The sequence below is a fragment of the Aulonocara sp. 'chitande type north' Nkhata Bay genome, linkage group LG4 (genome assembly GCF_057382095.1).
Source record: "Aulonocara sp. 'chitande type north' Nkhata Bay isolate Kocher_YH1m ecotype deep benthic linkage group LG4, A_spYH_male_GT1.1, whole genome shotgun sequence".
Lineage (NCBI taxonomy): Eukaryota > Metazoa > Chordata > Actinopteri > Cichliformes > Cichlidae > Aulonocara > Aulonocara sp. 'chitande type north' Nkhata Bay.
In genome coordinates, this window is record NC_141347.1 from 33,951,244 (window position 1) to 33,973,298 (window position 22,055).

Below are 22,055 nucleotides of genomic sequence, written 5' to 3' on the forward strand. Positions count from 1 at the left end.
GGAAGCGACTTTTGTCGCCGCCAGCACAGAGTCTGGGAAATTAACGATAAAAAAATGCAGCAACAGTTTATGTTTGCTATGTTAGCTTTTTGTAGATATGTGATTCACAAGGAATATTGTTCGCTCGATTAGTGCTTCATGGCTTTTTAACCACATCATTAAAAGTCTTTTCTTCTTTTTATCGTTAAAGACTCGGTTATACAGCAGGGCCTTATAAATGTAATTATAGGTTTTACTGCATCTTTAATATTCTGAACCTCAGTTTTGTTCTGTTAACTTTCACATTTTTAGTTTTTTTTTATATTATTCTTAACAACGGCATTTTATTTATTTTGTATTGACGTTACACTTGGGTCTTACACGGCCTAGTTTAAATGGATGTGCAAATCATTTTTATAATTTTTACTACGACTCTAAAACGATATGTGACGTTATTAATGTTGGTTAAATGTGATTCATTAAAAACTTTCTAGTAAAACACTGCCCACTAGTGGTGAGAGTTTAATACAATACAAAAAATACAAAAATGTATCTTTAAAGGGGGAGGAGTTAAAATGGCTCATTTCAGGGCTGGTAGCTGCACCAAAGCCCAGTAAGAGATAAAAAATAAAGATTATTTTGATTTGTGAATCATGCAGAGACCAACTCCAAGAATAAAACATTAAATTTTACATAAAATAAATAAAAACTCACCTTTAAAACGATAGAAATACCCAAATGAATATCAGGAATATCACAGGTAAAATGTGATAAGATAAAAACCCCACAGAAAGCCCTCGTTATGAGTGAGCATCATTTAAACATGAAGGTGGTGATAAAAAAAAGTTTATTTAAAAAGTCAATAACATTTTTTGATAAAAATGTGTCAAAAGTGAGCAGACAGTCCATTCATCAGCAGCCTGGCCAGCAAGCATTCAGACAACATGCTTACTGACACGTCATGATACAAACAACATCCTCAGGCATCATTTGCAGCATTTCCTGTGTGCCAGGTGAACATGTGGGAGCTGTAGGAAGTTCCTGCAGGTGTCTCTGCTCCTTTGTAAATAAAGCTGCACTGCCTCAGTCCTCTGGTAGGAGGCTGACACGCAGCACATACAGAAGCCTGCTGGTTCACGTTCAGAAACCCATCAAGAGCTGACGCAGCCGCAGAACGCACGCAGGCGTTTTAAAATCATCGCCTGTGGCGTTTCCTTACAGCTGCTCTGTGTAGTTTGCGGGAAACAGCCCAGTCGATCCTCTCAGCCTGCCTTTCCACCACGACGCATCGGAGTTATCCAGCACGTCGATGATGTCGCCGGCGGAAAATTCGAGCTCGTCGTCTTCCTCTGCGGTGAATTTGTAGAGTGCCCTCACCTGCAGCGTGGATGGTCTCTGCAGATGGAAACCAAACAGTGATCAATACCTGACAGACACAGCTGTAGCTGTGAGAGTCCTTTACTGGACTGCTTTTTGTGACTTCTGCATTTTAACATTAGCTAAAAAGTCATATTCTGTAACTTGTCTTTAGCAGCCACACATCCCATACAGTGACATGAGCCTTTAAAGTTTACCCAAAATGCACTTTTTAAAAACATTTTCCACTGAATTACCAGAAAACAGATCAAACATCCAGACTGCCAAATACTTCTGTTTCTGTTCCTCTACATCTCAGACAGTGCAGTTTATTGAAACTATGATATATCCTGATACCGATACTCAAAGTTTGTTATTCAAAAATAAGCAAAGTGTGGCTTCAGACTGCAACACTTTGAGTGGGTGTAAATTGATTTGACTGCAGTTTTTAATAGAGCTTAAACGTGTTTTTCACTTCTGTGTAAAGGCAGTTCTGAAAAAGAACATTTTCTCAGGACAAAGCAGAGTACATTCACAACGACTGCACAGGATTTAAGGGGGTAAGTGGCTGCCAGGAGCGGCTAATCAAACGCTCCTGATTTACTGATCATTGGCGAAGCACAACACTTCAAAGAAAGCAGAGATTTTGGCTGCTGGTCTGAAATATGCAGGTGCGTGCACGGACTTCCCCCCGAGGTCAGCAGTGCTCAGAGAAACAGCTAAGAGCCCAAGAGGCTACATCTTAGACTTTACATGTATCAATTAGCATATTAAAGGTCAAAGTTCACAACAGCACAATTAGAAAAAGACTGAACAAGTGTGGATTGTTTGGAAGGGATGCCAGAAGAAAGACTTTTCATGGCACCATGGCTTAAGTTTGCAAAGTTATATTTGAACAAACAACAAGACATCCATTGTACAGATAAGGCTAAAGTGGAGATGTTTGACCATGATGCACAAAACCAAACACGTTATCGGCACAAACATCTCCTCTGAAGTATCCTCAAGTCAAATGTGATGCTGCCTGATAGCTAAAGCTTGGCTCAAACTGAGTCACGCAATGACACGGCTGTGTGAATAGCTGAAAGAGAAGAACCGAGGTGCTGCAACGGCCCAGTCAAAGTCAAAGTCCAGACCTCCCCCTGACTGAAATGTGGTGCAACCTTACAGGAGAAGCTGTGCATAAATCAATGCCCGCAAACCTCAATGAACTGAAGCAACTCTGTAAAGACGAGTGGGCTTAATTTTCTCCGCAGCGATGTGAGAGACCGATAAAGTTATACCGAAAACAACAATTCAAGTCGCTGCTGCTAAAGATGGCTCTGCAAGCTCAGTTTTTCACACAACTGTTTATATTTGTCACCATTTATTCCGAGTACTGAGATATGTGTTCCTAGCAGTCATTATTTTTATTAAAATCTTAAAGCTGTGATCTAGTTCGTTTCATGTTGTCTTATTGGAAGTTTAGAATAAACGCTGATGTCACCCGGCTGAACGCAGTGTATCAACATGATGTTAGCTGGTCTACAGTTTCCTGTGTTTACCACAGCCAGTAAGCATCAAAGCGTGGCGGGGCTGACCTGAGGCAGAGGCAAGGTTTCAGAGGTGCGTCTCAGAGGCTGAGCCGAAGTAGAAGGACTGTTTCTTCCTGTGTGGCCGATCGTATGCGCTCGCGCCTCCAGCTCGGGTCTTCTGCCCTTAAAGCAGAGAGCAACACACACGTTACATTCCTGCTTTTGCTTATTGTACAACACAGAACAATGAGCCGAAACATTACGACCACCCCCGCCTAAAATAGCTTGGTCTCGACTCTTTAAAGGCAAATTAGATTTTGCTTTTCTGTTTCCTGCACTTGGTTTAAAGTTCTGAACCTATTGTTATCTTTGTGGCTAAAACCTTTGCACATTATTTGCTATCAGAGACTTCAGAGCTGAGAGGAAGAAAAGCTGTAGCTCATACCATCGAGCTGGTACTCTGGTCTGAAGATCGGCGTGGAGCCGTATTGAAAGCTGGTGTTGTACGTTGCTCAGGCAAACTCCCCCTCTTCACCTGCAGGAAGGAAGCCGACAGGAAGAAGATAAGATGCAGTTTTTATTTCTATTTATGTTCAGAAATCTAACTTTTTTCATCTTATGCATGATTGATTTTTACAGTGAAAGAGACTTCAAAACAAGAACAACCGCAGGTAATGTAATATGGGTCTGCGTTTAAGCTCCTAAAATAGACTGAAGCAGAAAAGTGCATCTTTATACCTTCATGGAACATCATAAATACAAATTAACAAGTTCTTACAACCAGAACGCCCAGTTTTACCATGAGCTGCTTTCAAATGTGATTGTTTTCAAAGTAAAACACAAACAAGTGCATTACATTCTCAAAAGTATCCCAAAATTTATTGATCTCATCGGTTTCCTTCATCGTAGGACCCAACATTACTGAGCTTTCAGTGTAGACGTGAGTGGGTGATCAATGAAGAACTTATTACCAAAGGTTAAACTAACATCCAGCTAACATTTTTTGGTTTCCCTTTCAGTTCAACTCAATTCACTTTTATTTATTTGGCACCAAATCACAACAACACTTGCATCAGGGCAACTGTTGTTGTATGTGTAATGCGTAATTTTTGTCCAAAATGTATCATTCTTTATTAGATAAACTTCCTTAACTGCTTTATAACACAAATATCTAATGAGCCAATCACATGGCAACAAGTGCATGTAGACAACCTGCTGAGGTTCAAACAGAGCATCAGAATATAGTTTGTTGATGTCAGAGGTCAGAGAGGAATGACCAGACTGATTCAAGCTGACAGAAAGACAACAGCAATTAAAATCACCACTCATAACAAATTTATGCAGAAAAGCATCTCTGAATGCAAAACACTGCAAACCTTGAAACAGTTGGGATTTAGCTGCAGAAGACCACATCACTGCACGCCGCTGCTGTCAGCCAAAAACACGAAACTAAGGCTACGATTTACATGGGCTCACCAACATTTGACACTTAAAGAAAAACTGTGCCCGGTCGAATGAGTTCTGATTTCTGCTGCAATATCCTGATGGTAGGGTCAAACCTGAAAGCATGGATCCATCCTGCCTCGTATCAAGGGTTCAGACTGGTGGTGATGATGATTTTTATGGCACACTTTTGGGCCCCTTGGTACCAACTGAGCATCGTTTAAACACCACAGTCCTCTTGAGTATTTTGCTGACCCTGTCCATCCCTTTGTGACCACAGCCTACCCGTCTTCTGATGGCTGCTTCCTGCAGGGTAACGCGCTAAAGCTCAAATCATCTCAAAGTCTAATCGAGCACCTTTGGGATGTGATGGAACTAAAGATTTGCATCATGGATGCACAGCTGACAAATGTGCAGCAGCTGTGTGATGCTATCATGTCAACATGCAGCGAAATGTTTGACTGCGTCCAACCCAGGACTCGGAAATGTGTATGTCCACATATTTTCGTATTTAAAAAAAAAAACCTCTACCAACAGAAAGACGCAGAATTCAAAGACTCGAATAAGACACGTAGACGTTTGCGTGGCGCTTTTAGTTTCTCAGGATTTTTACAGTTTCCCTCCATCACTTTGATGTGCTCACATTAAACCACCTTCTTAGCTTTCATTTCCTATTCACACTCTTTTACATGATCAGTCAAGGGGGGCAACTGGTCACAGTTCTGCTTTTTATCAGTTAATCATAAACTAAAAACATACTCTATTATTTTCATGTATTTCCTGCTCGCTCTCTGCCTGAACAGGCTTAAAACATTACAGCTTTCCTACAGCTTAGCTTTAGTGATAAAGTGATCATTCTGCTTTTTTCAGTGGCTTCAGATAATCCTCCTCGCATGTTCGTTCACATTCAGGTGCCTCACTTTTACAGCATCTCTTCAACATTAACAGGCCTCTATTAATAATAGGGAGGGAGGCATTGTGAAACTGAGCACATTTATATCTCTGATTCAGTCTCAGTTTCACACCTAACACAGTGGCTTAAGTGGTTAAGAAAGAGGCTTGAACCAAAGCAGCAAATTCTAGAGCGCAACTATGAAGTCTGTGCATCAAAACTGCAATTCCTCTAATGGCCAGTTAAGGCTGCCCCCAAATGTGGGTCCCCATAGAGTCCCATGTCAACAAGTCCAGCTTTAGAAGAAATAAACATTTTACAGAGTGGTCAATAAAACAGTTTTGGTCTTTGTGGATAGTTTCTCCATGATACCAACTGTGCATTCAAAGGTAGTTAGTGTTTAAAATTAGCTATAGCTGCCGAGCTACAGTATGGTGTCGTTGCCTTTTGGAACATTTCTACAGGAAATAATGTGAGGCTCAGTTAGGACAAGAGAAATTCTCATATTTTATTTGCCTTAGCACAATTAGCTCATATTTTATTAGCCTTAACACAATTAGCAGGTACCTCTGAGTCCAATTTGCTAGCATAACAAACTCATATGTCCAAATATAGAAACCTCTGGCTCCAAAAAACGAGCATGACCGCATCCAGCACACTAACGCTGAGATTTCTAAATGTCAGCTCTGTAACCTTCATGTGTCATCATGTTTTATACACAGTCTATGATTTGAAGCCAGTTGGGGACCCATGTGTGTAGAGCTCTGTCTGCACAGTTTCGTTTTTAGGCTTTTCCAACTTATCCTACCATCGAAAAACAAAAGCATGCTAGGTTATCGTTGCCCATCTTGCACCAGGACTTCACCAGTTCTTCTAAAGGTCAAGAGGTTTAATAGAAGAGTTCAAAAGCTTCTCTGCAATCAACATGTAAAAATGTTCTTTTGGAAAATGTCATCGTTGGAGTGTTTGGCATTTAGATCATCATCATGGGTTATCGGTTTTATCAGTTATCAGTCATGTTTTCAGTCTATTAAAGACTAATTTTCCCTGATTTTGCAGAGCTGGCTTCAAATAGTCTTTGTTAAAAATGTTCTCAGTATGACTAGAAAAAAAATTCTCATTACACTGAAATTTAACACGTCATCTTTTTGCCTGACACCTGAAATGTGGTTTGACCTTCTGCAATACCACAGAAACTGTCACATCATTTATCCCATTATCTCTGTGTGACACATTACTGTATGTTTGCTGCAAAATGTAAAATTTATAATCAGGTTTTGATTTCTGTAGATATGCTCGAGGCGTTACCGGCTGGGATGGGGAGGGGAACCCTTTGCTGTCGTTGAGGCTGCCATCGTTGAGGTAAATCACCCTGCTTTTAGAGATGGTGTTGGTTTTGTAGAACTCCACCAGCTTGTTGAGGGAGGTGAACTTCTCCTGCCACAGGAAGTACTGGCCTTTGTTGTCCCTCATCACTCTGAAGTGCTGGACGTCATTCTCATGTCTGAGGAGAAGAGATAAAGATTACATCTTTACTATCCATGGCCCACAGACTAAATAACTACTAAATAACAAAAGGTCATTTTTAATTACACAACACTATGTGGATAACATTTCAGGGTCAGAACTAACCGCTTTGTAAAGCGCTTTGAGTGCCTTGAAAAGCGCTATATAAAGCCAATCCATTAAAACATCAGTTTTTCGCCCCTCATACAGCTTCAGTCTGGCTATACTTTTACACTAATTTGACGAATCGCATCCATCACATCTACTTCTGTCCAGATTTATATGCAGCAAAGACCAAACTGAAGTAAATCAGGTCTTAAAACTGGATTAGAGACAAAGGCTGAAAGGTCTCTCCTTGATCATATCAGACTTCCAAATTGAAACAAATGTGTGATTGTGTAAATGATGTTAACTGAAATAAAATTGAGTAAACAGAGTCTTTCGTGGCCCTTTATTATAGAGAGAAAACCTTGATGTACTAATCCTGGTCAGAAGCTCTTATAAAACAGTGCCCTGAAAGAAGGAGTTGAAATTTGTTTAATTTCTTGAGGTTTTTTTCTGCTTCTCATTCTTTTCTAAAGGGAGTGCGCAAGAACATCTACATAACAGACGACTCCCTGTTTCCTTCATCCCACTGGTTCCTCTCTCCTTATCTGGATTGTCCTCTGCTGGTCGATGCACAAAACTACAACATCAAACAAAAACTCCCTCAGCACATAACTGGGTCAATTTATATAGTGTAAAAAAAGTAAATCTACTCAAGGCACATAACAGGCCTAAGAGCACTTGAAGTGTGGATATTATTTATTTAAAGTGTGACCAGAGTTTTCACCACTATGAATCATACGGTACTGTATGTACAGTGCTTGTGATGTGTTGCTTCGAGCAAATGACAACAAAAATTCAGCCAACACCCAGGAAGCAGCCAATTTATAGTGTAAAACTACCACCCAACTATACAGAGGTCATACAGAGATCTACAGCTGAAGTCCCCTAAACTTCAGTTTCTTTCCAAATTATGTTTGGATGACTAAAGCTGAGGCACGGTGGTGTTAGCATCATGCTCTGGTGCTAATTTAATGCCAATGGTACATTGCACAACATGGATGTAATAATGAACTTAACTACTATACAGTTAAAACGTGGGCAAGATTGAGTGCTCCAAGAGAACAATGATCCCAGACACACATTTAAACTGGTTTTGGAACAAATTTGAAGAAACTCTTTCAATTCTTCGAAGAACAATGGTCGAATATCCAGAAATAATTATGCCAGAAGCTACGAAAAGAGTCTGGTCGAGGTGCAACTTGCTAAATGAGATTAAACCAAACATTAGTGTGGCTGAATGTCCCTGTAAGTATACTTTTGAGTCTGTGTGGATTGGAGAAAATCAACAATAAACTTAAACTTGTGCACCCAAATCACATTTATTACAGTTAATAAAGATGTTTCCGGTACAGTTATTCCAACCTGGAAAACGAACAGTTCAAAGAAATCATTAAAAGCCCCAAATCACCAAGACATTGATGCCCGAGCACGAGTGTACGTAAACCTCTGACCACAACATTAAAAACCCATGGACATACTAAAAGACAGCACCTGTTACTGGTTACTGAAAAATTAAAATACACGAGTCTTGAAACCATTTAGGACTGGAGATATTTTGCACGGGTGTTATAAATAACATACGGCACGACAGTCTTTCAAACTGTCCCGGCGGATCCTGTAATCAGAGCGCTAAAAGGAATCATCTGCGCTGGTGGTCTGACAGACAGCGGACACGAGAGGATAAACTGACTTCACCTCTGCCTCGCTTGTTTATTCTGCAGCTGCCTTTGGTGATAAAAAATAAGAACCTCCAGCGAAGGAGGAAAGAGCTCAGAGGGCGTGACACTGCAACGCCAAAATATTAGGGAACTCTAACTGATCTTTTAGTAGATGTTATCACACTTCCAGTTTAAAAACAACCTAATTATTTTCTTAAGCACAAGCACATTAAAATAATTCAAACAATCTAAATGTCAATTTGATGATTTTCTTGACTGTTTTTTTTGGTCTACGGAGTGCACAGACCAGGGGTGTCCAACTGCAGGCATCAAGTGCCAGTGTCCTGCAGGTTTTAGATCTCACCCTGGGTCAACACACCTTTATCAGATGATTAGTTACTTATCAGGCCTCTGGAGAACTTCAAGACCTGTTGAGGAGGTAGCTTAGCTATTTAAAATTAGCTGTGTTGAATCAAAGATGCGTCTAAAACCTGCAGGACACCGGCCCTCGAGGCCTGGAGTTCCTCACCCCTGACATAAATGAAGTACATAGATTTTGTGTGTCATTTTATGCTGGAAAAACTATACAGCAGCCTCACATGAATAACTGTGCAGCCTCAAAAGTGCCAAAATGAAATAAGTAAATACATCACCAAAATATTATTTCATTAAAACTGTAAATAAAAAATGTTTTAAATACATAATGAATTAATTAAATTAATTAAATTAATTCTTAATCCAAATATCAACTGTGTTTACATTTTCAGAAAACTTCCCCTCTGACCTGGTCGAGGTCACTGAGATTCGAACTCAGGTTTTCAGTAGATACACCGATGGTATCAGTCGCTTTAATCTCCAGTTATCGCATTCACAAACTCTGGTGTCCATGTCGCCTAGCTGGCTACCCGCCCACCCAGCAGGGTGACGACAATACGCCATCAGGCTTTTATGGCTGAGGCGTAAAAAGGCGGTAAAGTACTCAGTGAAGCTGTGCACAAGTGTCGCCAAGTGTCAGATGTTATCAACCTGCCGTCTCACTCTGAGCTGTCCTCCAGTCCTGACTGTACTTGTCACACAGGAACGAGCAAGTATGAAAACTCAAACTCTTTATACTTAGTATGAAACAAACACTGACCAAAAGCAAAGCAAGGCTTTGACTAGAGCAGCTTTAGTCCCGCCCACTGACTTTGGTGCTGCAGTTAAAGATAAATAAATGCATGCAGCACAGCATGCAGTACCATATTAACCACAGTGAATAGGATTTTGACTAAATAAATCCACAATTAATTAATTACACTTTTAATTAACTGTTTGTTTATGTATTTATTTCATTTTGACACTTGTGGTGCTATGTCTATGTTGGATGCACATAAAGCACAGCTCTAAATGATACTCTGTTTTATTTGTGTGTGTTATTCTGATTTATGAGGTTAAGCTACAAAATTAACCTCATATTGTATTGAAATAAGACTTAAGTATTAAATAAGACCTGAAACTAGCAACTGAGACCATGAACCATGTTCACTGGAGTTACAGTTCAAGTGACAAGTATGGTTATTTTTTTCATTAGCTCGTCTTTTCGCAAACAGACGAGTCTCCCTCTGCTGGCTGGGAGAAATAATGCAGATATAACGTACTTTTATATTAATCCGATTGGCCTGTTTCATGGGAACTGTAGTTGGACCAAAGAGACAGTTTTGAAAGTGTATAGCCGGTTATGGTTCAAACCAAAATGGTTACCAGGAGCAGTGGGGGTTGTGGGATAGGTCGCTGTAACACTTTAAGATCCGAAGTATTTGCAAGTCCCTATATAAATCTTCTTTACACAGTGAATACGCATCTGTTTTTAATGACAGTGTGGTCAAACAAACCCTCGGTGTTGTGGCTGGTGCCATCCATTGCAAAATCTTGGTGTTTATTAGTTACCAAAGTTGGAAAAAGGAAGTTTGGTTTCAACTGAAACCCAAGATTCGGCATTTTTGAATGAGAGTGAAACTAGTCTCTACCACTGTCCATTCACGTGACACTCAAACAGCACACAGAGCTGGAAGTTTAGCTTGAAACCATAAACTATTAATAAAATAGACAGCATCATCACCCACAGGTTTCTGGACATATTATTTTGAGTTACGGTTTTTACAATGTTAGTTTCTTAGACCATATTTAGAAGGTGTGCTGTTAAGTTATCATTTAACAGTATTGGGAGATTGACTCTCACTTGGAGCCAGCCGCTTGGTAGAAACATAACATAAACGAAACTTTAGCATCTTCCCTTCGTTTACATGACACATAAAACCGGTCAATACGAGACACCAGCAGACTTTCACCGCTGAGCCAAATGAAAAACTTTGTGATTGGTTTTTATAGCACAATTTTTATAACACATTACATGGTGCAACTAGTAATTTTTTCTTGAATTAATCATTAAAAATCAAGTAAATGTCAAAGAAGAGCAGAAAGGTAATCAGAAATCCAAAGTGATGTTTTCGATTGTCTCATTTTATCCAAATTCAAAGACGTTCAGTTTACATTTTTAAAGAAAAAGAAGCTAAAACATCAGGTTATGTGATGAGTTCTTGAAAAACAACACCATTTGGTTCTGGATCTGGATCTAGCCCCGTCTGGTCTATATGCGAAACAAATGTAAAAATATTTCTTTACTGTTTTATGAACTAAAAGAATGGATATCCAGTTTGATGCTGGTTGAAGACGCTGACGTACTAATATGCCTAGCATGCTGTCAAAGAGCTGAACAAACAGAATAAGTGACTCGGTAATATTCTATAATTTACTTCCCCTTTAACTGTCAAACCAGATGTTGACTAAGCATAGTTAAACATGCTGAACATCAGCACGTAGGCACGCTAAAGTACGCATTTAGCTTCAGCATAAATATAGCTGTGAGCCAAACTTTAAGACTTCCCATTGCTTTACTCACTTGACAGAAATGGAGAAATCCCCCAGGGAGGTTTGGCACCCTCGGATCAGAAACTCCCCGACAGTTTTGGACTTGAGTATGTCCTCTGCAGCACTGCGACTGGCGTCCTCCTTAAACCACCTGCACACAGAGGCCACAATGCTGCTGGTTATCTAAATTAAGTCACTCACACTCGTGCACAAAGCGGCCAGGAATCGTTACAAAAGTTTAAAACCAAGAATGAACCAATGTTGCTTTAGTCGTTTTTATTTACCCTTTATTCATACCTGTAATCCCACTGAGGCTCAATGTCTCACTCACAACAATAAAAAAGCTAAAATTGCCTAAATCTTTTGGTTTGTTTATACTGCTGCTTTTTTATGTTTGCCCGAGTTAGAGTTATGCTCTGTTTTAGCCAATCAGCCATTGTTTCACAAACAACAAAACCTTTCAAATGGTAAATGGACTGGTTCTTATATAGCGCTTTTCTACTCATCTGAGCACTCAAAGCGCTTTACACAACTTGTGCATTCACCCATTCGCACAAGCACATTTTTCTAAGTGCTTCATAGCTAACATTCACACACATTCATACTCCGATGGATGCATCGGAGAGCAATTTGGGGTTAGTATCTTGCCCAAGGATATTTGGCATGCAGACTAGGGGAAGCCAGGAATTGAACCACCAACCTTCCGATGACCTGCTCTACCACCTGAGCTACAGCAGTCTTTTACACGCCGTTTGGCCTAAACTATCCTGTAAGAATAAATTTCCCTGGGTTAAGCCAAACATTTCGTACAAGAGTTGATGTGAACCCAAGTCTAACCCTACCACAAGCTCTCACAGCAGTTTGCGCAAAAATTATGAAACTTAACTGAATTAATTTGTGTTTCTCGACACTGATTTTAACCGTATTTTCACTTCTTGTCCACCAGGCCCCTCGCTCCGCCTCTGTTGTTTCGTGTCAGTGCGCACACACTGAAGATTTTCCACTCAAAGGGTAAAAGCATTGGCATCGTGAGTCAATTTGCAGCTCACGCCTCAGTTCAAGACCCCCACAAAGAAATGATTTTTACACATCCATTGGATTTTCAAAAGATATCTGTTTGTAGTTCAAGGCTGTAGGTCCCTCTCTTACCCCGGAATCTGGAAATCGATGTAGTTATGTGGTACAAATCCTTCCCGTCCATTCATCTCCGCCTTACACCAATCACCTTCAACGTTTATAATCTGTTCAAAAGCAAAAACAAAACGTGTCAAGCTGGAGGAAATGGAAAACATGCCTTCATTATCTAATCATATACTGACCTTTAGTAAATCACCCTTTCTGAAGCTGAGCTCCTCGTCCTCTGTTGCGATAAAGTCATACTTTCCTGAGGCTTCCATTGAGAAGTTTCAGGGAGGTTTAGAAGAACGTGAAGGAGAAGTGGCAAAGGGCTTTTTCTGCAGGGATGAAGACAAACACCAACACAAGTTATGATTTACAGGTTGTAAAAATACAGCTGACAGCAGTGAAACTTGAACATGCAAACCAGACAACAGCATTTTATTTAAACTGATAGTGTGGTTTGTGTCTGTCGGAAGCCACAAGAGCTCAAGCTGTTGTAAATGTAAATGTTAGTTATTATGCTTCCATCACCATATACTTATGTTTGGACTACAACAGAAACTCTAATGATACGTATTTTATTTTCTAATAGGTTTCAGTGTGCACCCTCTGCCTGGAACCAACCATTCAGTCTTGTAGTGCTGAGGTATTTTTAGCCTTTTGTGCTAATGAACTCAATATTTCTTATGAGACATTTGAAATCACCATCTTGGGCTCTGGTATACTTATACACAGCTCGTAATTTATAGGACATGGAAAGGAAGGACAAGGGAATGACATGCAAGGAGTAAACAGGAACTGGAAAACTTCATTTGTCGTCCATTTTTACATTATGGAGAGACACAGACGCCACTTCTCCATTCCCTGCAGTTTATTTAAACGTATACAGAAAGGATGAGAAGACAGGGGTCGACGCAGTATTCGAGAAAATGCAATTCTCCAACGAAGGAGCTCTAAAACGTGGATCTAATGTTAAGGATCTGAATCCCATGACAGCAGTTATCATCACAGCTGGTTATTTTATTTTCCCACCAACGTGAATAAAACCTTCACTTGTTTGTGGTTACAAAGTGAAGGATGTGGTAAGCTTTCGTGAAAAAGCTGGCTCTATCGTTGCAGCTGTAGAGCACTTTGCAACCTTACACAGTTCTGACAAGAGACACAGAGCTGCATAACACCCGATGCTGATATTAACCTAGCAAACAAATGCCACCTGTTAAACCACACACAGACTTAAAATTAACTTTAACCCTTATAATGGTTTTTATCTTTAATAATGAACAGATGTCTGAAACCTGACTCAAATTCAGATGTAAAAAACTTTAGTTCCTGTTAATTAGACTAGTTATCCCAGGCCAGCGGTACTTTTGCAGGTGCCAGGGAAGTATGTAAAAGCCAATATATAGGAGCTAGGTAACCTGAAGCAACACACAAAAAGGTGTAGCTAAAACAGTGAATAAACAGTTTAAAGTTTACTAGATTAATCATTGTAAATCCTTGGATTAACAGCTAAAGTAATCCGATGAAAGCCAAAGACTGCCAACTACATTTGGCTGATAAAAAACAGGAATTAACATGTTAAGTAGTCAGCTAAAAGTGACGAAAAAGTGTAGCTAAAGTAAGGAATTTAAAAAAAGTACAATTGTTGGATTAAATGCTGAATTAGTTATTTTGAAGTCAAGGATTAACAGCCAAAATAGTCAGATAACAATCCAGGACTAAAAGCTGAATTATTTACCTAAAAGTTGTGATTAATATATGAATTAGACAAAAACTAAACAGGGCTTAACATCTTAATTAGCCATATCAAAATCCCGGATTAGCAGTTGATTTACTCAACAGAACGTCATGGAACAGCTAAAGCATCCCAGTAAAAATCAGGGATTAACTGCTGAATTAATCAGACAGATTCATCAGTTAATTCAAAACACAGGATGGTAATAAGAAGGATAATAACAGATTCGTATAGCACCTTTCAAAAATCCAAGGACACTATACAAACATTTGGTTAAAGTCATGGATTAACAGTTGAATTGTGTTGCATTAAAAATGACAAATTAACAGCTAAATATAAATCACAGATTAACAGTTAAAATATTGAATATTTAATTAGTCGTATCGCAGAGCACAGCGCACAGCGTCATATTATAATAGTTTTATTACACAACACATAACGGTTAGACATGGAAATTGTGAAACAAGGGAGGCGGGGGTCCTGTACTTGGGTGGTAGCTGAGGAGTCACGTGACACATTTCTCAGTGATGTATGCACGTAACAGAATATGCAAACCGTTACGACGTAACTGAAAAAGTAACAGTAAAACATTTGTTGAGCTACAAAGTGCTGTGATGTCACACAAAGCCGCATTAATTTTTGATTATTTTTCACATGAATCGCATGCGTCACACAGTCTTGATAATGTGGATCAGATAACGACAGTATGAGAAAAGAAACAGCATAATTAATCATAGCAACAGATAAAACGAATGCACTAATAACCCAGATTTTAAAAAATGGCAAATGATGATTGAAATCAACAAGAGTGCAGAAAAAAAGAGAACTGGTACCGGTGTATTATTTTATTTGTAGGTTTACTTGATCCGAAAAGAAAACAAGTTTTGTGGAATTAATTTATGTCACAAGTAACATTAAAGGTGTCACTAGCTGAAAGTCAAAGGATTTCTCAGTTGGCAGCTTCGGCTCGTCTGTTCTCGCACTTCTTCCTCTCTCTCATACCCTTGGGAGGAGATAAGAGGAAGAGTTGCAAGTGATGGAAAAGTACCCTAAACTTCTTCTCATGTGTTGTTGTATCAGGTCTGTTAGTTCAGTTAATGCCTTGTTTAGTTTTCATCATTTTAAAGACCCTGTTATTGATTTCTTTTTTATAAAATATCTGAATTGTTTTAGATTAAAAGCCTCAGCTTATTACGTCACAACTCACAAGTCATCTTTGCAAGCCTTGCTGCTTAAATGCCAACTGAAAAAGACAAATAACTGCGAGGATAGCAGTAAAAACTGCAAATCCCATTTTAATGATTGAAATGGTTAACTAAAAGCTATGAAACATAAGCTGAAGTCCTTTAAGGATATGGGTAAACAGCTGACATCCATCAACAAAAAGTCACAGATTTAGACCTGAAATGATGAGCTTAAGGTTATGGACCAATCCTTGAAAGATTTGGATAAAAACAACAGATTAAATCTTGCAATGGTAGCTACAACACAATCATTCAAACTATGTAATGAATAAGCAGTAATGTGCAAACAGTAAACTAAAATCTATTCTATCTCATTGTGTATTCAGTATCAGTGCGGGTTTAGATTACACAACAGTAACCAAAGGTTGTCAGCTGAAACTGCTAAAAATTGTGAATTACCAGTTGAAAAACTCTTCTTTCAGTAATAAGTAAAGAGTTGCGATGGGTAAAACTCGCAGACAAATAGTTGAAACCTTTGGATTGACAGCTGATCACAGCCACAGATCAGACGAGCGGTGAAACATCTTCAACTTAACCAAGTCCACTCGCTTTCTTTCCAAGCTCCTTAGACTGAAGTTGAAAGATTTCTCTTTTATTATTGGTATTGGGTAAATATTTAAAGTGGCTAAAAAAACAGCAAAAAGTGGACACATAAATATAAACACTGTACCTCTGCTGCTCTGTAGTTCCTGCTGCAAATACAAGCTTGATACTGCCTACTTAAACAGATTTTTTGTTTTAATGAAATATTCGGAACAACACCGACGGTGTGGCACTGTGGGCTGCTTTAATGAACCTGACGTGCTGATTTTGGACAAAAAAATAAAAAAATCTTTTTAATACGAATGGTTAAAAGGATTTTTAAACAGAATAAACCAGGTGAGTTAAGATTAAAGTTAATGAAGGCTCATTTTAGTTAATCAAACTAACTGTCCATTAAAAAGAAATAACAGGTGCAATTCAAGCTGTTTTTAAAGCAGGCTGCAGCTTCAGGAAACCCCCTTGTTATGTGCTGCACAGCTGAAACACTGACCAGTATGCAGCCAGGGCTTTGTGGTTAGAGTTTGCTAGTACAGTTTCAAATATGCCTTAAAAGCATTTCTGTACTCTTTTATTTAGACCATCAAAGTTGTCGTCTCTGCTGTATCCAGTTTGGTCATGGTTTACGAGACTGATTCATCTGGGGATTATTTTCTCAATTAGTCTGAATTTATGTGGCCTAAAAATAGAGCTGGGCGATATATCGAGTTTTTAAAAAATATCGATATATTTTTATACGAGATATAAGATGTGACCATATCCTTTATATCGATATAGTCTATGTTACGTTATAATTATACTTGTGGAGCCGCAAGTTTGCCTCTCTTTCGTCCACTTTCGTCTTTACGCAACGTTACTCGGCCTCGCCTCTCCTTCACTGAACACAACTCCCCCTCCTCCCCCATCGCTTCACCTGCAGGAAGCGACAAGATGGACACGGCAAATCTCCGTTAATGAGTTACTGCGCATCGCCCCGTGCGTGGGGCTGGACGGCGTCAACGTGTTAGCTAGCTAACCACGCTAACGAGCTAACCACGCTAACGCCATGCAGCCCAGAGGTGCTGCACGGACTAAAATCCTTTCATTTTCTCAAAAGTTGATAGCGCGCCTTATGTATGAATTCTGGTTGTGCTTGATGGCCGCGAACCGATTTTATGTGGAACACGGCGCTCAGCAATCTGTCAAAAAATGTTTTAGTACGACTTTGGTCAGCTACGGAGCTGCACCGCTTGATGGATTGTCGGAGCATTACGGCTGAGCCTCGCGGAGTGATACGTACTGTGCTTCAACGTAATATTACCTTACTGTGTATAAGGACCATAAATGGCACCTGTTAAGAGACGTGGTTGCGAAGCGGATTACAAACTCCAGGCTGTCAGTCACGCAGTACAAGTTGGGAACAGAGCAGCTGTGAAATCTGTCTTTGTTATAGTGCTCGTCTTTTAGTTTACATTTTGACTGCACATTTGTGAGCTTTTTGTTATGCACAAAAACAACATTGTTTTCTTTTATTTATGAAGCATTATTATTTAATAAATGCTCATAATTTATTTTTGAGTAAATTTTATGTACATCTGTTCTATGTTAATAAAAGTGCCTGTGTGACATCTGGGACACAGCTTTGACTAAGAACTCCCCTTTTGTTCTTACTTTATGGCTTTAAAAAAAAAATATCGAGATATCTTATATCGCCATCCAGCTAAAAAATATCGAGATATGAATTTTGGGTCATATCGCCCAGCCCTACCTAAAAATGTTTCAAATGCCATGTTTTGCCAAAAAATCACATTATTTAGTGCTAAAGAGGGAAAAAATAAGCATTTCAGAGCCTCAAACTCAGTACCTCCAGCTGCCACAAGCATTAAATGTTTCCATATCTGAGGCTTAAACTGGATAAATCCCAGCATGTTGTGCTTAAAAATAACACTCGATTGCTGACCTGAATTAGTTTAGAACTTAATTAGTGTCCTTTTCAGCATATCCACCAAGTACTAAAAGCAAACAGAAGGCTGCACGCATTTGTTCAGTGGTACTAGCAACCAACTGCAACTTTCAGAAGCGTCTTTCTCATGTTGATGCACCTGCATCATAAACTGCCTCTGTGCAGCGACCCTTGCAAATGCAAGAGTTCACACCGGTGCTCTGAAACTTCTTAGATTTCACCAGCAGTGCAGAAGTCACTGACATCTTTCTCTGAATCAAAAGTTTCAAAAAGTAAAGCTTTAACTTTGCTGGGATGGTAAATATATCACTGGCTTTTGATCTGTCAGGTATCCTGATGGGTACTGTCATCACAATCATCTTCAGTGACGAGGAAAACAAACAAAATCATTTTTATAATCTAAAATTTTAGGGCAGAAATTTGCTGCTTTAAGCTTATCAGGCGTAGATGTTGGGTCAACACGACTTTCGGACCTTTAAGGTACGTGGGAGATTGATTCATATTTATAATGGTTTTCCTCAGCATTGCTTGTTGTGTGCCCCGTAAATAAAAACGACTTGGGAGAAATTACATGCTGCTCAGAAATCCTTTTTACTTACAGAAAATGCCACTAAAGTACAATTTACGCATTTTTAAAACTGTCGCACATCATGATCAGTGTTTCAAAGGGGTCAAAATGTAAAACATGAATTTGTTAACCCAACATTTGCACCAGTGGATATTAAGGAGTTCAATATGTAGACATGTAGAGAAAGAGCACACAGCGCACAATCGTTACTGGTAGTTAAAGCAAAGAGGACTGCAGAATGGGAAAATTCCAAGTAAAACCAGACACAACAATATTAAAATCGTTCACTAAATCTAGTGTAGAAGCATTATTAGCTAACCCAGGAATATGATCCCTGTAACAGGATGCATCAGATGTATAAGCAGTTGTTCATTTAAGCTCGCTTTTAGTCTTTTTTTTCATCATTTTTAGGAGCCAAAACTAAAAAAAAATCAAAAAAGCTGTTTTGTGTCACTTTCTTTTGCTTTTTATATTAAATAAATGAATGTTTTACATCAAAATTCATATACGTATTTAGATTAAACTCTTTAGCTGAACCGCTTGAATTTTAGTTTCCACTTGGCGCAGTATCTGTTTATCTGAAGCTCGTGAGTAAAATTCAAAATAAATTAGAAAATAAATAAAATGTAAATGTGAAATTTCCCACTCCAAAGTGGCACCTCGGGCCTGTCTAAATTGGGGATGCAGCTTTGATACTAATCCAGTACTGACTGGGTAAACTGGATCATACGTCATAACAAAGCTCTGAGGAAGCTAACAGGTAACAAGGTGCTTCACGCTCGTGACGCCGCCTTTTTTGTATGTTTGCCAAACACGCAAACGTAACCACAAAAGACCTGAGTCACTATTTTTCGCTCGCTGGGAAACTTTTATTGCACTTCCAGTAAAATAACTAGATTGACATGATTTCACCTTAGTTATCTCTGTCTGCTCCACTCCGTGTGCTCTCGCAGCGGCACTGAGAGCAAGGACAGGCCAAACTAGCATGACCATTTAAAACCATTTAAATTCACTAAGCACTCACACTGAGCTAAAATCGGTTTTATATTAGCCCCGTTTCCAGTGAGGACTACAGCTCATTAATGTAACCCTGCTATCAGATGGTAACTGTCATCAGCAGACACCCAAAGTTGAGGTATGATTGTCAGAATGGGAACAGGATAAGGTTGGATTGGTGGATCAATGATTTGGAAAAAAACATCATCAAGTTTATGGAAGTTTAATTAGCTGTAAACACTGTGATTACATTACAACTTCTCTATAAATGTTCTCATTTGTCAACGCTTCATACGTTTGTTGTTTAACCGTTTTTAACTTTTCAAAGGGCCTCTGTGTTTTCCTTTGATGAATTAGCAACTAATACTTAAAAAATGAGAATTTTAATAGCTTTCTTAAAAGCCTAATACACCTGACGCCACTTTTATGACCCAATAGTAAAAAGCAGTTCAGTTTCAGTTTTATTTGTCATATGCAAGTTAGCACAGGGTCAACATTGCAATGAAATGTGTTTGACGAGCAGCAGTCACTCAGCAGCATGGTACAGTAGAAGAAAATATAATAAAATATAATAAAATAAAATTATTATATATAGCAGCATATATAACTGAATTAACAACTGTTCCTTTCATTTTTCATCTGGATGTTCTGTTGGATTCACATTCCACAATTGAAGAAACAGAATTTATTCCACTTTTAGTCTATTTGTCAAATAGAAAGTGGCTCCTGATGCTCATTCTTTCAACACAGGCTTCATGCAGTGTTTGCAGAGGAGGATGTGACCACCACAGCTCGATTAGAGGAGATGGAACAGGCCTCTAACATGAGGTCTGACCCAACTGCAGCCACAGAAGCAGCTGTTCACAAGTCTGATGAATTAATGTCAGTTATGAACTAAGTACACGCAGGCCCTCTCTTTTTCTCACCAACAATAGCTTTTATAACCACTTCCCCAAAGCTGGGGGTACTCTAAGCATGCAAAATGGGGAACAAACAATCCGATTCAAATAGATCTGAGAAACAGGCAGAAAATGCGAGAAATTCTTACTTCAGGCGTGAAGATCTGCCATGAGTTTACTGGCACTGACGAATAACCAGAAGATGTCAGAGCCTCAAGTGGAGTTCAGCCTTAATTAATGAATTCAACTGAATTTAAAAGGCTGAAAGAACGAGCTGTTGGGTTTTATTTGCGGGAATCTATCTATCTATATTAAATTAAAAAAGACACATTTTGCTTTTCAGCGACTAACATGAGAGATGGAGAAGTGAGAAACTGAGAAAAAGAGGAAGAGCAGTGAGCAGGAGCTGACCTGAGTCTTTTTAACAAACAGCTTTTTCTTTGAATATTTCTGATATTTATTGTGGTTCGGCTTACCTTTCCTCCCCTCTGGAGTCGACTCAAACTTTAGACGAGTTTATTCTAAGCCTGCCCGCTTCTCCCTGCGCAGTTTGAGCGCAGCAGCATATTTTAAACTTTTATTAAATGCAGGAAAAATCTTATTAAAGTCCTGTTTCTGTGCTGAATGAAGTTTCCCCGACGGGTCAGTAGAGTGAATGAAGTCGACTGAGGACGGAAGATAAACACGCTCAGCGTTCGTCTGCAGTCTGCGGTCTTCGCTCTGCTGCTGCAGCTGCACCAAGAGCGACGCCTTCCCTCCAACTTCAGTCCACCTTATCAAAATAAAAGCCACGGGTTCCGCCGTGTCTTCTCTCTGTGTGGTTTTTTATTATTTATTAGAGCCCAACATTAAACCAATGAGCTATTGTTACTATTATTATTAGTAGTAGTAGTAGTAGTATTTAGTAGTTATCACAGCAGATCATCTGCCTCCTTCACCAGTCCCCGTTTTCCTTCTCTCACCCCAGCCAGTCGCAGCAGATGGCCCCGCCCTCCCTGAGCCTGGTTCTGCCGGAGGTTTCTTCCTGTTAAAACGGACTTTTTCCTTCCACTTTCGCCAAAGTGCTTGCTAATAGGGGGCTCATATGATTATTGGGGTTTTCTCTGTATGTATTATTGTAGGGTTTAATTTACAATATAAAGAGTCTTGAGGCGACTGCTGTTGTGATTTGACACTGTATCAATAAAATTGAATTGAATTACATCAGTGAATCTTCTCTGTTGTCTTCTCTTTTCCCTCCTGTCTAACAGCTCCAGCTTAAAAATCCAGGATATCTGCTACCCTCCTGTGTACATGTCCAAACCTCCAAAGTTGCCTCCAAACTGTCCGACCTGAGCTGTCCCTCTGATGTTCTAATTTCTGATCATTCCCACTGAAAATATTTGAAGGAAATTGCCGTCCCGGGTTTCCTCCGTGGCGTGAGCGATAAGCAGAGTTCTGTCCTTTCCTTATAAGATTCCTAATTATTTAAAGTAACACTCAGGTATGCCGTTCAGCTGGGTTAGTTACGATATCGGGAGCAGTTAGGAGAACAAAGTGATACAGAAACTGTTCAGATTGCTTTCCCAGAATCAACTCAAAGGTTTATTTGATACACAGCAGTTTATATAGAGAAAAAAAAGGTTCGTGTGTCAGCTTTCCCAGTTCAA

The 22,055-nt window shown here is 39.3% G+C and overlaps 1 protein-coding gene across 1 annotated transcript; it reads right to left on the reverse strand.

The window, feature by feature from the left end:
* Nucleotides 1-809: 809 nt before the first annotated feature.
* Nucleotides 810-21,283, reverse strand: grap2a (GRB2 related adaptor protein 2a). The gene is made up of 8 exons (XM_086290097.1): nucleotides 20,883-21,283; nucleotides 12,683-12,817; nucleotides 12,513-12,604; nucleotides 11,395-11,514; nucleotides 6,493-6,688; nucleotides 3,295-3,384; nucleotides 2,916-3,032; nucleotides 810-1,374 (listed from the first exon to the last, which is right to left on the reverse strand). Exons 2-8 carry the CDS (start codon nucleotides 12,758-12,760, stop codon nucleotides 1,195-1,197), a joined length of 873 nt encoding a protein of 290 aa, XP_086146223.1. The 5' UTR covers nucleotides 12,761-12,817; nucleotides 20,883-21,283; the 3' UTR covers nucleotides 810-1,194.
* Between the last annotated feature and the right edge of the window lie 772 nt (nucleotides 21,284-22,055).

What these genes read in the sequence shown, in the direction of transcription:
- grap2a (XM_086290097.1), bottom strand. Translation starts at nt 12,760, where the DNA reads ATGGAAGCCTCAGGAAAGTATGACTTTATCGCAACAGAGGACGAGGAG. An exon ending in TCCCCTCCCCATCCCAGCCG is followed by an intron (nt 3,385 to 6,492) that starts GTAACGCCTCGA and finishes TCCTTCCTGCAG; the next exon opens with GTGAAGAGGGGGAGTTTGCC. An exon ending in ACCAGAGTACCAGCTCGATG is followed by an intron (nt 3,033 to 3,294) that starts GTATGAGCTACA and finishes CTCTGCTTTAAG; the next exon opens with GGCAGAAGACCCGAGCTGGA.